At 39.3% G+C, this 12,433-nt stretch overlaps 2 protein-coding genes across 2 annotated transcripts; both read right to left on the bottom strand.

Annotated features, from left to right (window-relative positions):
* Positions 1 to 6,622: 6,622 nt before the first annotated feature.
* On the bottom strand, positions 6,623 to 7,500 carry tmem81 (transmembrane protein 81). The gene is made up of 4 exons (XM_074682483.1): positions 7,288 to 7,500; positions 7,078 to 7,223; positions 6,876 to 6,991; positions 6,623 to 6,748 (listed from the first exon to the last, which is right to left on the bottom strand). Exons 1-4 carry the CDS (start codon positions 7,498 to 7,500, stop codon positions 6,636 to 6,638), a joined length of 588 nt encoding a protein of 195 aa, XP_074538584.1. The 3' UTR covers positions 6,623 to 6,635.
* Positions 7,501 to 8,684: 1,184 nt separating this feature from the next.
* On the bottom strand, positions 8,685 to 11,626 carry LOC141800025 (galactose-specific lectin nattectin-like). The gene is made up of 6 exons (XM_074682482.1): positions 11,561 to 11,626; positions 11,414 to 11,417; positions 11,135 to 11,223; positions 10,909 to 11,043; positions 9,014 to 9,125; positions 8,685 to 8,752 (listed from the first exon to the last, which is right to left on the bottom strand). Exons 1-6 carry the CDS (start codon positions 11,624 to 11,626, stop codon positions 8,685 to 8,687), a joined length of 474 nt encoding a protein of 157 aa, XP_074538583.1.
* Between the last annotated feature and the right edge of the window lie 807 nt (positions 11,627 to 12,433).

The raw sequence follows: 12,433 nt of genomic DNA, 5'->3' as shown, positions 1-12,433 counted from the left end.
TGTTTCACGTGAGAAGTCGCAATGTGACCTATCAAACCTAAGGGCGACACGTTTTAGACTCTGGTGCCAAAAGTGAAGACGGCTATAAAACCACTGACTCAGAGCATCAGGACATCAGTCGTTGCTCACTCTGCCTGTCTTCACTACGGCTAAGGTAACATCTCATTGGCTGAGTCCTTTTTCTTCTTTTAGCTTCACTGACAAACTCTTGCTGCAGAAAATCAGATTGATTGATTGAAATGTAAAATGTGATATGGATTAAATGTCTCCACAGATGGCTTCCAGTCTTCAGGTGGTTTTCTTGCTGAGTCTGACCAGTGGACTCTTCATTGCAGGAGCTGTAAGAACTCTGGTCCATCACACAGATATGAGCTCAATCAAACTGCATTCAAACACAGGCTGGATGTGTCTTTACATGTGTGTAACTGATGAAACCATGTGCTCTTCTTGGTTTTAGATGTCACAGGCTGAAGAGCCCGGTGAGTAAACATGACTCTTTGTGTTGGGGTTTAATGTTTGAATCAATCCAACAAATGTATCATACAGCTCATGTTTGGACTTAACTCTTTTTATAAATGTTTTGTTGTTTTCCAACACTAAAACTGTGAAGAAGAAGCTCCTGCCTGTCTTCCTGGCTGTAGTCCTAGCTGGACTCAATTTGGAGACCGCTGTTTCACTTATTTCAAGAAGGGGAAGCGATGGGCTGATGCAGAGGTACAGGATGAAACACCACAGATAATTCCAAGTTAACATTTTTTTTACCCCTTACATCTCTGTTTCACCATTTTTCTTGGCTATTAGAAAGCTTGCATCGAGATTGGTGGCAACTTGGCCTCAATCCACAACTCTGAAGAAAATCAGCTCCTCTCCGAGTTTATTGAACAAGTGACAGGTCTGACAAGTTCAGCGACATGGATCGGCGGCTCTGATGCAGAGCAGGTGAGAAACACACACAGGATTAAACACACTTACCAACCCATCTAGGGTCTCTATATTTCAATATGAAGTTATTAAAGTTGCCAACTCTCAGTGATCAAACTTAATAACTTCAAAATTGAAAGAATGAATATCCTTTTTATGTCTTCTCAAACTCTTCCTTGTTCATATTTCATCTTCACAAATTCAAACATGCAGCTCGAAGTACTTCAGAGAAGAAAAGAGACAAAAGATAAAAGCAAGATGGGAAGAGAGTCACTTCAAAGTAAAATAAATTCATTAAGATGAGATTAAATGAACACTACAAAATCAATAACATTAAAGATTAAAATAAAATTCGGAAAATTGAAATAATGGAAAACGAAACAATATGAATAAAAATAAAATGACATTATTTTCAAATGAAATAGAAATGTAAATAATGAATTAAGACCAACTAAAATGATTGGATCCAAAAATGAAATGAAATAAAAAATAGTTTATGTATCCCAAAGGGAAATTCAGGTACAATATATATATATATATATATATATATATATATATATATATATATATATATATATATATATATATGCTCTGAAACATCCACAGGCCTTTTATCTGTTCCAGTGAAAGCTCTCTGTCCGTCTTTATTTGTTTTTTCTGTAAATATGAATCTAACATCATACCTTCAGAATTTGACATGGTAACATCCTCAGATTCTTTTTGTATCATGTTTTGAGTTTGACCTACACTGGAGACTGTGCTTGGCTCAAACTTGTATTCTGTTACTTAGAACATAAATTAACCTCTCGTCATGTTAGTTTTCTAATTTATACACTGTAACTCATTTTACTGAGTCTCCTTTCCCAGGATAACACATGGCTTTGGAGTGACGGCTCAGATGTAGTCTATACAAACTGGGCCAAAGGGCAGCCCTCAAGAACTACCAGAGAAAACTGTATGGCGACGAAATATACAGGTAAACACTGAGCTGCTGAACTTCAGACATAAATAAATAATAATAAGTAGTGCAGCGTGGGTACATCTGCATCTCTGGGTCAACTGTAGGTTTATTCAGTGATCATCATGTGACATTTTACAACAAAAAACCCATTAAGTCAATGGTGGTTAATGCTCTGTGTTTCAATTCCTCTCCACAGGAAACTTCTGGGCTGACTACACATGTTCCCTGGTTCTGCCTTACGTCTGTGCCAAGGACAGGCTGATGGCTCCTCGTTAGCCTGAAATCAAAGCCTTGACTTCACCTCCTCTCTCCTGTCTGGCTCCAACAACATTTAAAATCAATGAACCTCTTCTGATTGTTTTTCCTGAATGTGATGACTTCAAGTTGGTGATTTTAGGGAGTTATTCCTCACTGAGTTGGAGAAATGTCTTTTTATTTCCTTTCAGACTCTCATAATACATCTTGGTCAGTACATAATCAGACTCTTCTGACTGCACAGGCCTCACAATCATCCACTGATATGTTTTTACCAATGTCACCATCATCATATTCAGGTGTTTAAATAAAGCTGAGGGACATATCAGTCAAAATGGATGTTTTTAACTTCAAACAAAAAATGTGTGAGGAGTTTGTACCTAGAGAAACATCACCTTGGTATGAACGAACAAAATGTTTGCCTGATGCTGTTATATCCTTATTTTTTCCTTTAACTTTTTAAGTAAAAGCCAATCAAGAATGTAAAAATAAATTCAATTTAAAGTTTTTCTTTGCTCTTGGTGCTTTGATTTTTGAATGTGAACATTTCTGTTTATACATATATATACACATAAAGAGAGAAACAGAGACAGAGAATATGAGCTATTAGCTAATAATCTGGCTGTATCTATAACTACCTGCGGTGTCTCTGAGCAGCATGTATTCTCAGGACCTGTGGGTATGGCTGCTTAGTTTCTACAGGAGCACCTAACAAAAAAAAAGACAGGGAAAAATGTTTACATTTCGGCTGAAAATAAGGCTCATTGGTTTCACAAAACTCAGGATGAATAAAGCGAGTAAGTGAGAATCAAAGATGGCATAATGTCAATAACATAAAGAGGGATTACAGTAGAGATACCGTACATTTCACACAGCCTCAACCTTTGAATAATGATTAAAGCTTGATTAGGCCTTCGCGTTGTTCAGGCTGAATTACAGTACTCAGTTCAGTTTGCAATAAAGAAGAAATGACTGCATCAAGGAAGTTGTTTTGACAGTAGTATCTTCTGAAAACAAATCAGAAAAGTACAAAGATAAAATTCATTTAGTCAGCATCTATCAACACATCCTACCAGCCTCAGTATAAAATCCCTGCGTCATTTCTCAGATTTCCTCTGACTGTTAACATGTATCACAGGAGACGTGACGCGAGATACCTATTTTAATATTCACAGTTTAGTTCCTTAACAACCGTCCCCAGTAATGACAGAGAAGCAGTGGTAGCAATGGTTAGCAGTAGCTGCAAAGCTACATGTCTGCACCAACACACACATCGACAAACTAATAATAAAATACTGAGACACACAAACTCAGAAACTTACCATTCAGAAATGTCGTCCTGTAGTCTGCAGGCGCCTCCTGGGTCCGATTCTGGGTCAAAGTCGGTTCGGTCAGCAGCTTCAGCTGTGCGTCCAGTGTAAATGTGGAAACTCCTGAGATAAAGGGGCTGTTCACACGACAACGGTTTTGGGGTGAAACGCAAAAGTTTTGTTGCATTTCAGCCTCGTATTTACGCAGAAACGGGGGTCAAGGAGGTTGATTAGACCCTATAGATTATGCTTCATTTTAGGATCATTTAGAAAGAAGGATTCAATTTTTTTTTTGCAACTTACATCTCTATCTATCTATCTATCTATCTGCATAGATTCATATACATACTTAAAAAATAGTAAAGTCATATTACTTTGCTGTGATGTGATCTGTAAATGTAATCGATGCAAATTTAACCCATGACAGTAAATATATAAATAAACGAGACATTTTCTAGAAAAAAAAAATAATCAAATGTAAAGTTTGGTGTTATATTGGTACAGACCAGTCAATGACATCCACTGATTCTTTTATTTAGAGCATTATTGGTTGTTTAAAAGCCAGAAACTCTTAGCAGATTCTCTCACCTTTTTGACATGTTTTGTAAACAAAACAATCTGTTTTAAAAAACTGAGACGGTCAGTTCTTGTCATAAAAGCAGCACAGAAAATTCCAAAATTAACTGTGTTTTAACCAGTGAGCGTTAACTTTTTGAACTGTATGCTTTGAGTATGTTGCCATGGTTACCTGACGGTTATGCCAGTCCAGCACTTTAAACTGGCATCGGGGAAACTGTCATCAAACTGTAACCACCTGTTTAAAGTAGGTTTAAACCCAGTCTGAATCAGTATTCACACAGACCATGGGATAAAATGAAATGAATTAAATTCTGCTGAAATATTCCGCGGGTTTGGACCTCCTCCTCTTTCTAAAGAGTGATATACTGCTGTATCAGCACAGACCCAAAATAACAGACCTGTCTGCATGAAGGTTTACAAGACACTGTCAGATCCTGTTGGTCAAAACCACCCAAAGGTCTGGCTTCATTTAGAGCGGGCTGCTTGTTGGTAAAATAATAAAGAATCTGTCACTCACCTCACGGTGTCGTTCTCTGCTTCCTGTCAAGCGCGTTCAAAGTCACTGCGATTACAGGCTTCATCAGATAACTTCCTGTATGCCGTGGTTTCAAAATAAAAGCTCCCCTGTGTTTATATGTTTGATGCGCCGATTGGGGTTCTTTTTTTTTTATTTCTCGCAATTTTTTTACCGAGGTCCTCATAGCTGGTTACGGCCATGCTTATGGTGAGTCATTTTAGTCCGACACAGCCCTCTAACACCCCCGCTTTGCACGAAACGATTTTGGAGAGATGAGCTCGCGGCGATCATACGTCATGGATTACACGCGCCGTCCGTGTGCTTGTTCTCGTGCATGAAGTAAACCGTACCGAAGCCCGCCTCTCCGAAGCGTGAGAGAAAAGTCTGTGGGTTAAAAACCCTTGGTACATTAGCTCCCATGAAGTTTCATTCATGAACATGGGGTTAGTAAGGAGAATCACAATTTGGTCTGACAACAATTTGTTTGATGATAATAACGATAATAACTGCTTGGGAGGTACGATGCCTCACTTCTTCAACTAAAAAGTGTTGATATATGAGTAAACGGTCATATTTCCCGCGCTTGAGAGCTAGCCTTGACAAAGTCCTTAAAATCCTCCTCGAAGATTGTTTTCTAACGAATGACTCATCTAAATGCTTTTACCGTAAATAAAAAATCAACTTTTGATATGGTTCACCGTTATGACCGCTTTTATACTCACGTTTCAGTGATGAAAAGCGTCAATCCTGTCACTCCGCTTCGTCTCTGATCCTCCTGCATCCTCCTGGGCTGACACTGACAGCGCTGCCGCCTGGCTCTCTCCGGCGTTGAGTCCGTATATTCGGTGTCTTTGTGAAAAAGGTTGACAGCTTCGATAGTTCTGATAAAAAAAAATCCTTTACTCCCATCTCGCTTTCTCCTCTTTTCTGCTCCGCTCGGGTAACTCCTCTCCATTTTTCTCAAAAACGTCTTTAACTGCGCCAACAACTTTGTTGTCGCTAACGTCTCCTTCAATCAAGCCTGTTCATGCGCGGGAGCATGGAATGGTTCATCTCATGAGAACGGAGGGGGGAGCGGTCGAAACCATCATGAAAGGAAATGCATTTTGGGGTAATTTCAAGCGCGTAAATTAAGACCAAAGCAATAATAAGTCATTAAAATCGAAAAAAAAATGTGATTAATCAGGTTTTGTGAGACGTTCGGGGCCCTCTGGAAATCTCGGTTCTCTGCTCTTACCCGTGTGTCTCATGGTAAGTCCGCCCTTGCTTTGAGTATTGTCCCACATCAAATTTTGTCTAATATTTGTGGTTTAAGCTTTTTTATGTAAGAAATAAATCGTCAAATCATCACGATTTTTATTTTTATTTTTATTTTTTCAATAACTTGCATTTTATTTATGATCCCCTGTCCTTTAATAAATATTTGTAACTAATACTCAATCAGGGAAATAAGATTCACCAATTTTCGTAAAATATGTCCTTTTTATCTTTTTTTTTTTTTTTTTCAAATACTGGAATCAATATTAATAAATATTTTAATCTTTTTTTCAATAACTTCCACGTTTTATGAAAAATAGTCCTCTAACTAATATCTGAATAATGAATAATGGATAATCACTTGGAGGAATAAGACACACAAACTTTTGTCAAATGTCCATAGTTTCATCACCTAACCTTATCAAATATTTAAAGACAGATTATGTTTTTTGTTTCCTGGTGTGTTGCCAATTTTTTACCAGGGGACTGACTGAACTGAGCTCAAGCTGCTTTTCCAATGTGTGTTTGAGATGCAGCGCTGACACCTGCTGGCAGGGAGTTAAATAACAACACAGGGACCCCCAATAATTACCCTCAGTTTTGTGGATTTTTTCTTCATTCAGTCAAATTTTAAAGAAATGCTTTTACATTTAACACAAGCCTGAAATCACAGAAACAACAATGCTGTTAAATGTAATTTAATAAGACATGAACTCTGCTCTTGTGTTTGGCACCAAAACCATCTAAAGGTGGATAAAGAGGCCTTCAGGTGACATTTCCCAGTTTCCAAAACCAGCTAGGTCTGGGTCTGCTGATTTTTATTTCTCTGTATCATTCAGGAGGGGTCATAGTTCAGGTCCATAATCCCAGAAGGCAAAACCCTGACCCCCCAGTAAACCCTCTTCACCCTGCGGAAGAAGGCGTCCTGCACATCACAGCGATAAGTTCCTAAAATGACACAAGAAATAAAAAATAAAACTTTAATTATCAGCTCTGTTTGATGTTTTTATCTCACTCTGAAAGTTCAATAAGATGATGAAGATTTCTCTGTTTAAATTTACACAGGTGTGTTTACCTGCGTCCTTCTCCTCGACAGGATCCAGAATCACTCGATCCAGCAGAGGAGCCTCCCAGCGAGCAAACAGAGAGTCATCAGAGCTGATAACACCACGGGCGACACGCCAAGACACCCTGAGCAAGGTCAGAACATATCACACAGCCCCCTATCAGCAGGCAGCTGCAACTACACCTGACCACATCAACATCTCCATCCTCACCTCCAGGAGAACCTCCCCACCGCCTCCATGACCTCCCCCACACAGTCGATCTCCACCCTCTGACCTGCAGTCACCGTCATCGTCCTGAGTCCGCACTGCCACGACTCCTGACACCTCACCGTTCGATCGCGACACTCCTCCGACACCTGAGATAAAAATCTGTTCAGCCTGTCAGAAACCTACTCAGACACCTGAGGTGTAATCTGATACCTGTGCTTTGTTTTTGTGCCGAACATCCTCCTCTATCGCCGTCTCCCCGTCTCTGAGCAAACACACAGTTTGAGTTTTCACACCCAGCCCACAGGTGGCGCTGCAGGGGGAGCTGTTAACGATCACCTCCATGTGCAGCTCATCCTCCTTCTCAAGGTCAGCCGAGGTCAGAGGACGAAGGAGGAGGAAGAGGATATAAACCCTGAGGGGCATGTTTTCCTTTCTGATGACTGTCCGTGATGGTTGTTTATGTGTTGCCATGACAACCAGAGTTCCTGACTCACTCATCAGCTGAATCCACGTGTTGAAAAACAACTTTTTAACTGCCAACATTTAAAATTATTTATTTACTCTGAGGACAACTTTACTATGGCCCAGGATGAAAGCCACTTTTGAAAAAAAAGGGTGGTAAATAAACAAAATCAATGTTTTAGATTCGCAATAACATAGTCATCATTTATGAGATTAAACTCTTAAATTTACATTAATGAAGCAATAAATTTACTAAGTTTAAGTCATAAATCTGTGAAATTAAACTCTAAAAATTATGGAATTAAAATCAGAAAATTACACAAATAGGTTCATAAATATATGGGGTAAAGTCGTCAATTTACGAGAATAAATTCAGATTTACAAAAAAATAGACTCATAAATTCATGGGAAAAACTCATCAATTTACATGAGTAGAGTAATTATTATTATTCCTCAATTTATGAGAATAGATTCAAATATTCACAAAAATAAAGTTGTAAATTTAAGGGAATAGATTCAAAAATTTTGGAGGATTAAGTTATATTTTATGTAATTAAAGTCATAAATTTAGGAATAATTACATATATTTATGCTTTAGACTCTCATTATTTCATTCTTGTAAGTTTATGAGATAAATCTTGTAATTTTTTTGTCTTTAATGTGGCCTAATCCTCCGTCGTCCTTGTCATCCTGACAAATACAAAACCTCAAATATTGCAGTAACCCCCCTGGTGGTTTGCTGCAGTAAGGGTCATATATTAAATTAATATACATAAAAGAACTACAAATAATACAATTAATTTCATTTGTTTCAATTTTCACCTACGTCATTTCTTCACCGACCAGAAACACGTTTCTCAGGTGAACTGGTGATTCTGAAGTGCCTGTGTGTGTGTGAGTGTGAAAGGTTGTCTGACTCTGTGTGTCAGCCCTGTGACTGACTGGAGACCAGTCCAGGGACGTGGACACAGGGACGTGGTGTGTTGGTGGGTGGGGATGAGGATCTACAGCTGAGAGGCAGACTCCTGAGCAGGATGTAACTTTATTCAACATAAGAACTGAACAGTCTGTCACATCTTATCTCAGCTCGCTGTTAGAGATGACTTCTTCATGGCGGACGTGACGCCCTCGGCTCAGCAGAAGCTTCACAGAACCTTAGCGCAGAAGAAAGACCTGCTCTTTGAACAGGTGTTATCGTTGATGTTGTCTCTCCCTGTGGGACAAAAGAAAAGGGACTGAAACACAGACCAAGAACTCGTGACCTCAGATACTGATCAGTTACCAAACCTACGTGGTTCCTAGTGCCCCAGTTTGGCCACCCCAGCTGGAATATCATCCAGACCCCCAGTTACAGATCTCAAGCTCCTGTTCAACAACTGGTTTATCTCTCTATTCCCGCTCCTTTCAAAGACCCCATGGAAGAACCGTACACCCTGCCCCACTTTCTTACAAACTTAGTTAATCTGAGCAGTACCCAGGAAGTTCATCTCCATGCAGTCCTCTTGTCTGTTGTAGTCGTTGGGCTCTCCGGGGCTCCAGCTTTTGAAGTCGAAGTGGTTGCCGTCGCTCCATAGCCAAACACCCTCCTGAAAGAGACAATTTCTCTCTGAGCAGGGCTGTAGCTTCAGGCATGTTTACCAAGTTCATGTTTTTAGTTTGTATTTGTCTATGTGCACCAAACTGTGCTTAAAATGTGCTGTTTCACATCACTCGTGGTATCCAGGTGTCTCCTGTGATGCCAAAGAACAAACCAGTTAGTGAGGAAACAAGCTTCACTGTAGGAACCAGGGTCCAAATTAAGTTCTTGGGGTTAAATGTACTCCTGGTAGACTTTAGATGGCTTTTTCTCGAGAACTACTGCCCTCTACTGGCCTGGTGGTTTTGGCAGGTACCTGTATTATTTCTCTATTTGTCATTGTCAGACGTCAGAAATACTCTAGACCAGGGATCTCAGACTCGCCATGGAGGGCCAAGAGGCTACAGGTTTTCTTTCCCACCAAAAAATCCACCAACTGATTTCACTGATTACTTCACCTTCAAGCAGAAAGCAGGGAGTAATCAGTGAAATCAGTCAGTGGAGGTTTTGGTTGGAAAGAAAACCTGCAGCCTCTCGGCCCTCCATAGCACGAGTTTGAGATCCCTGCTCTACTCCAAGGGTGTTCAACCTGTGGCTCTGGACCCTCATGTGGCCCTTTGACTCCTTTGCAGTAGCTCCTTGTAGCTTTAAAAAAATATTATTGAAATAAAGAATAGTTATTTTTCTTACAGAGGGTATTGATGATTAAAGACGCTGACACTAAATAAACATGTGTAAAAATTTTGTTGAAATAAAAATGCATCAAATCTTGCAATAAAGCTTTCCAAATTTTTAAGATTTTTGCAATATTTTTGTTGAATTAAAAAAAAAAAAAAAAGAAATGTTTGCAAATTATTTGAATATACCCTTTAATTCTTACAATTTTTACATTTTTTTTTTAAATAGGCAAATGTCTGAAATTACTTTTTTTTGCAAATTTATTAAAATTTGGGCAAAAATTGGGGGAATTTCTGCAAAATTTTGCACATTTTTTAAATTTTTTTTCAAATTTTACAAATTTCAAAATTTTGGAAATAATTTGCAACTTATTGACATTCATAACGTTTGCAAATTTATGACATTAATGACACTACAAATTTTTCTATTTTTTTTCTTGCAATCTATTGAAAATAAAAAGACATAACATGTTCAATTTTATCAACGCATAAAACTTCTTAATTAAATAATTATCCACTAGATTTCTACTATGTTTAGAACTTTATACACTGTTTTGTCTTTTGTGAAGATAAAGTAGATTTTGTGGCTCCTGAATGACTTTAATTCAGCTGAGCTGAGGCTAAATGGCTCCTATGATAGTAAAGGTTTTAGACCCCTGTCCTAGAAGTTCACACACAAAAGTTTTTTTATTTTTATTTTTATTTTTTTAATGGTGTTTTAGACCAAAGATTTCACTTGTCAAAGCAGCTCATTCTCCTAATGTGCATAAACTCTGGATATATTTAGAGGCCAGTCCAGCAGAGCCTCTTTTCATGCTTTCCTCCTTCATCAGGTCCTAACCATGCCCTGGACCATGGACTAACCACGTCCTCCCAGTCAATCAAATACTCGACAAGTGACAGACTCTGTCATTTTAAAGTGTATCACCTGACAAGTCTAAAGGAGCAGGAGCAATAGCACCACCCTGAGGACATTAAGGAAAACTCTTTGAAACAAATGTGTCCAGGCTGACCCACTTAAACTAGAGAGGGCTACACGTCTGCATAAAAGACACACATTGCTGAACATTAAAAAAACTCAAACTGTGTCCCCACCTTTTTCTGAAACACACCCACCTTCACTGCGTCATATCCTCCAACCCAGATGTTGACCAGTTTCCCCGCCATGTTCCTCAGAGTGTTTTGGAGGAAGGCGTGCTGCTCTTTGGAGTGAAGAGAAACCAGGTTTGCTCCCAGAGTGGTGCAGTGTTTCTGAAAGAGACAACGAGAGACGGAGGAGTGAGGACGAGGAGCTGAGGGACAAACTGAGCAGCGTCCACACTGAAAGAGACGTGACACACACCTCAGCGTCAGCCCAGGCCATCGCACTGTGCTGGAACAGGTAACAGTGAGACTCGAACTGGGTCCATCCAGCAGGGCAGGCTTTACAGGCTGTAACACACACACACACACACACACACACACACACACACACACACACACACACACACACACACACACACACACACACACAGGCCAAAGAAACACACACAGATGAGCAAGAAATCATATCAAAGTCAGAGTGCAATGAGTATCAAACGTGTGTGTTTCTGTCCACCACCTTCTACTATAAGGTCCTTACATGCCTGTGGAGAAAGGAAAAACTCTTCAGTGTTCATTTTTACAGTTTTATGAATCTGAATTCATCTGTTTTGAAGCTGATAACGTCAAACATCATGCAGCTCTAACAGAAACTGAATTTAAATACAGACGTTTCCTGTGGACTCACATCAGCTCCGATCCAGAGTCCAGTGGACACACAGAGGAGAGCGATCAGTTTCAGACACATTTCCATCTGCATGGAGATAAAACATCAAGATAAATAAGCATTTTTTAGGCTAATTTAACAATGAATATGCCAGGGTTAAAGATAAAGAAAGTTAAACTGGATGAGTCAGGGACAGGTCGAGTGAAAGCCGTACCTTATCGTGATGATCAGACGAAGTGAAGCAGGGGCTCATCGAGGTGTTTTTATCCTCTCTGTGGTTGTTTACCAAGTCGATATTCAAACAGTGTTTGCTCATTTCTCTCAATATGTAGTAAAAGTGACATCTCCAGGCCCAGAAACCAGAAAAACACAGAATATTCTACAAACACACACATCTATGGGTTTATTGACTCTCTGATGGCTCAGGGGTTCACCACGGGAGCTGAAATGAGGCTGTTTTACTAACGCTGATGACTCTGCTTATTTAAGCTCATGGTCATAATACACAGTGTTCAGATCAGACACAGGAATGAGCTGAGTGTTTGACGGTTTGCTCATTTGCATTAAGGTGAGCATGAAGTTCAGTAGGATCAGCCGTCAGCTCAGATCCTCAGGCTTATTTAGAAACGCTGTGAGGACAAACTTAAGTCAGGTTTGTTTACGCTCAAAAGGTCCAAGGTTGACTAAAGTGCTATAGGAGGAATGAAGGTGTGACAAACACAGCACCTTTAAACAAGATAGTAAAAGTTTTAAACTCAAAACAAATGTCACAGAGAAGAGACGGCTCTTAAAGAACGTCAGTCAGAGGCGCTAGCTTCACACAAATTTGGGAAATAGAAGAAAAAATGATTTTTTTAAAAAAGAAAAATTTGCAAAAAAAAATTGTTTCAAAAA

This window comes from Halichoeres trimaculatus, unplaced genomic scaffold (genome assembly GCF_033239565.1).
Source record: "Halichoeres trimaculatus isolate MK-OKI-2021-1 unplaced genomic scaffold, fHalTri1.1 fHalTri1_scaffold_11, whole genome shotgun sequence".
In the NCBI taxonomy this organism is placed as follows: Eukaryota; Metazoa; Chordata; class Actinopteri; order Labriformes; family Labridae; genus Halichoeres; species Halichoeres trimaculatus.
Note: the sequence above shows the minus strand (reverse complement) of the source record. Positions and strands in the feature narration are given on the sequence as shown.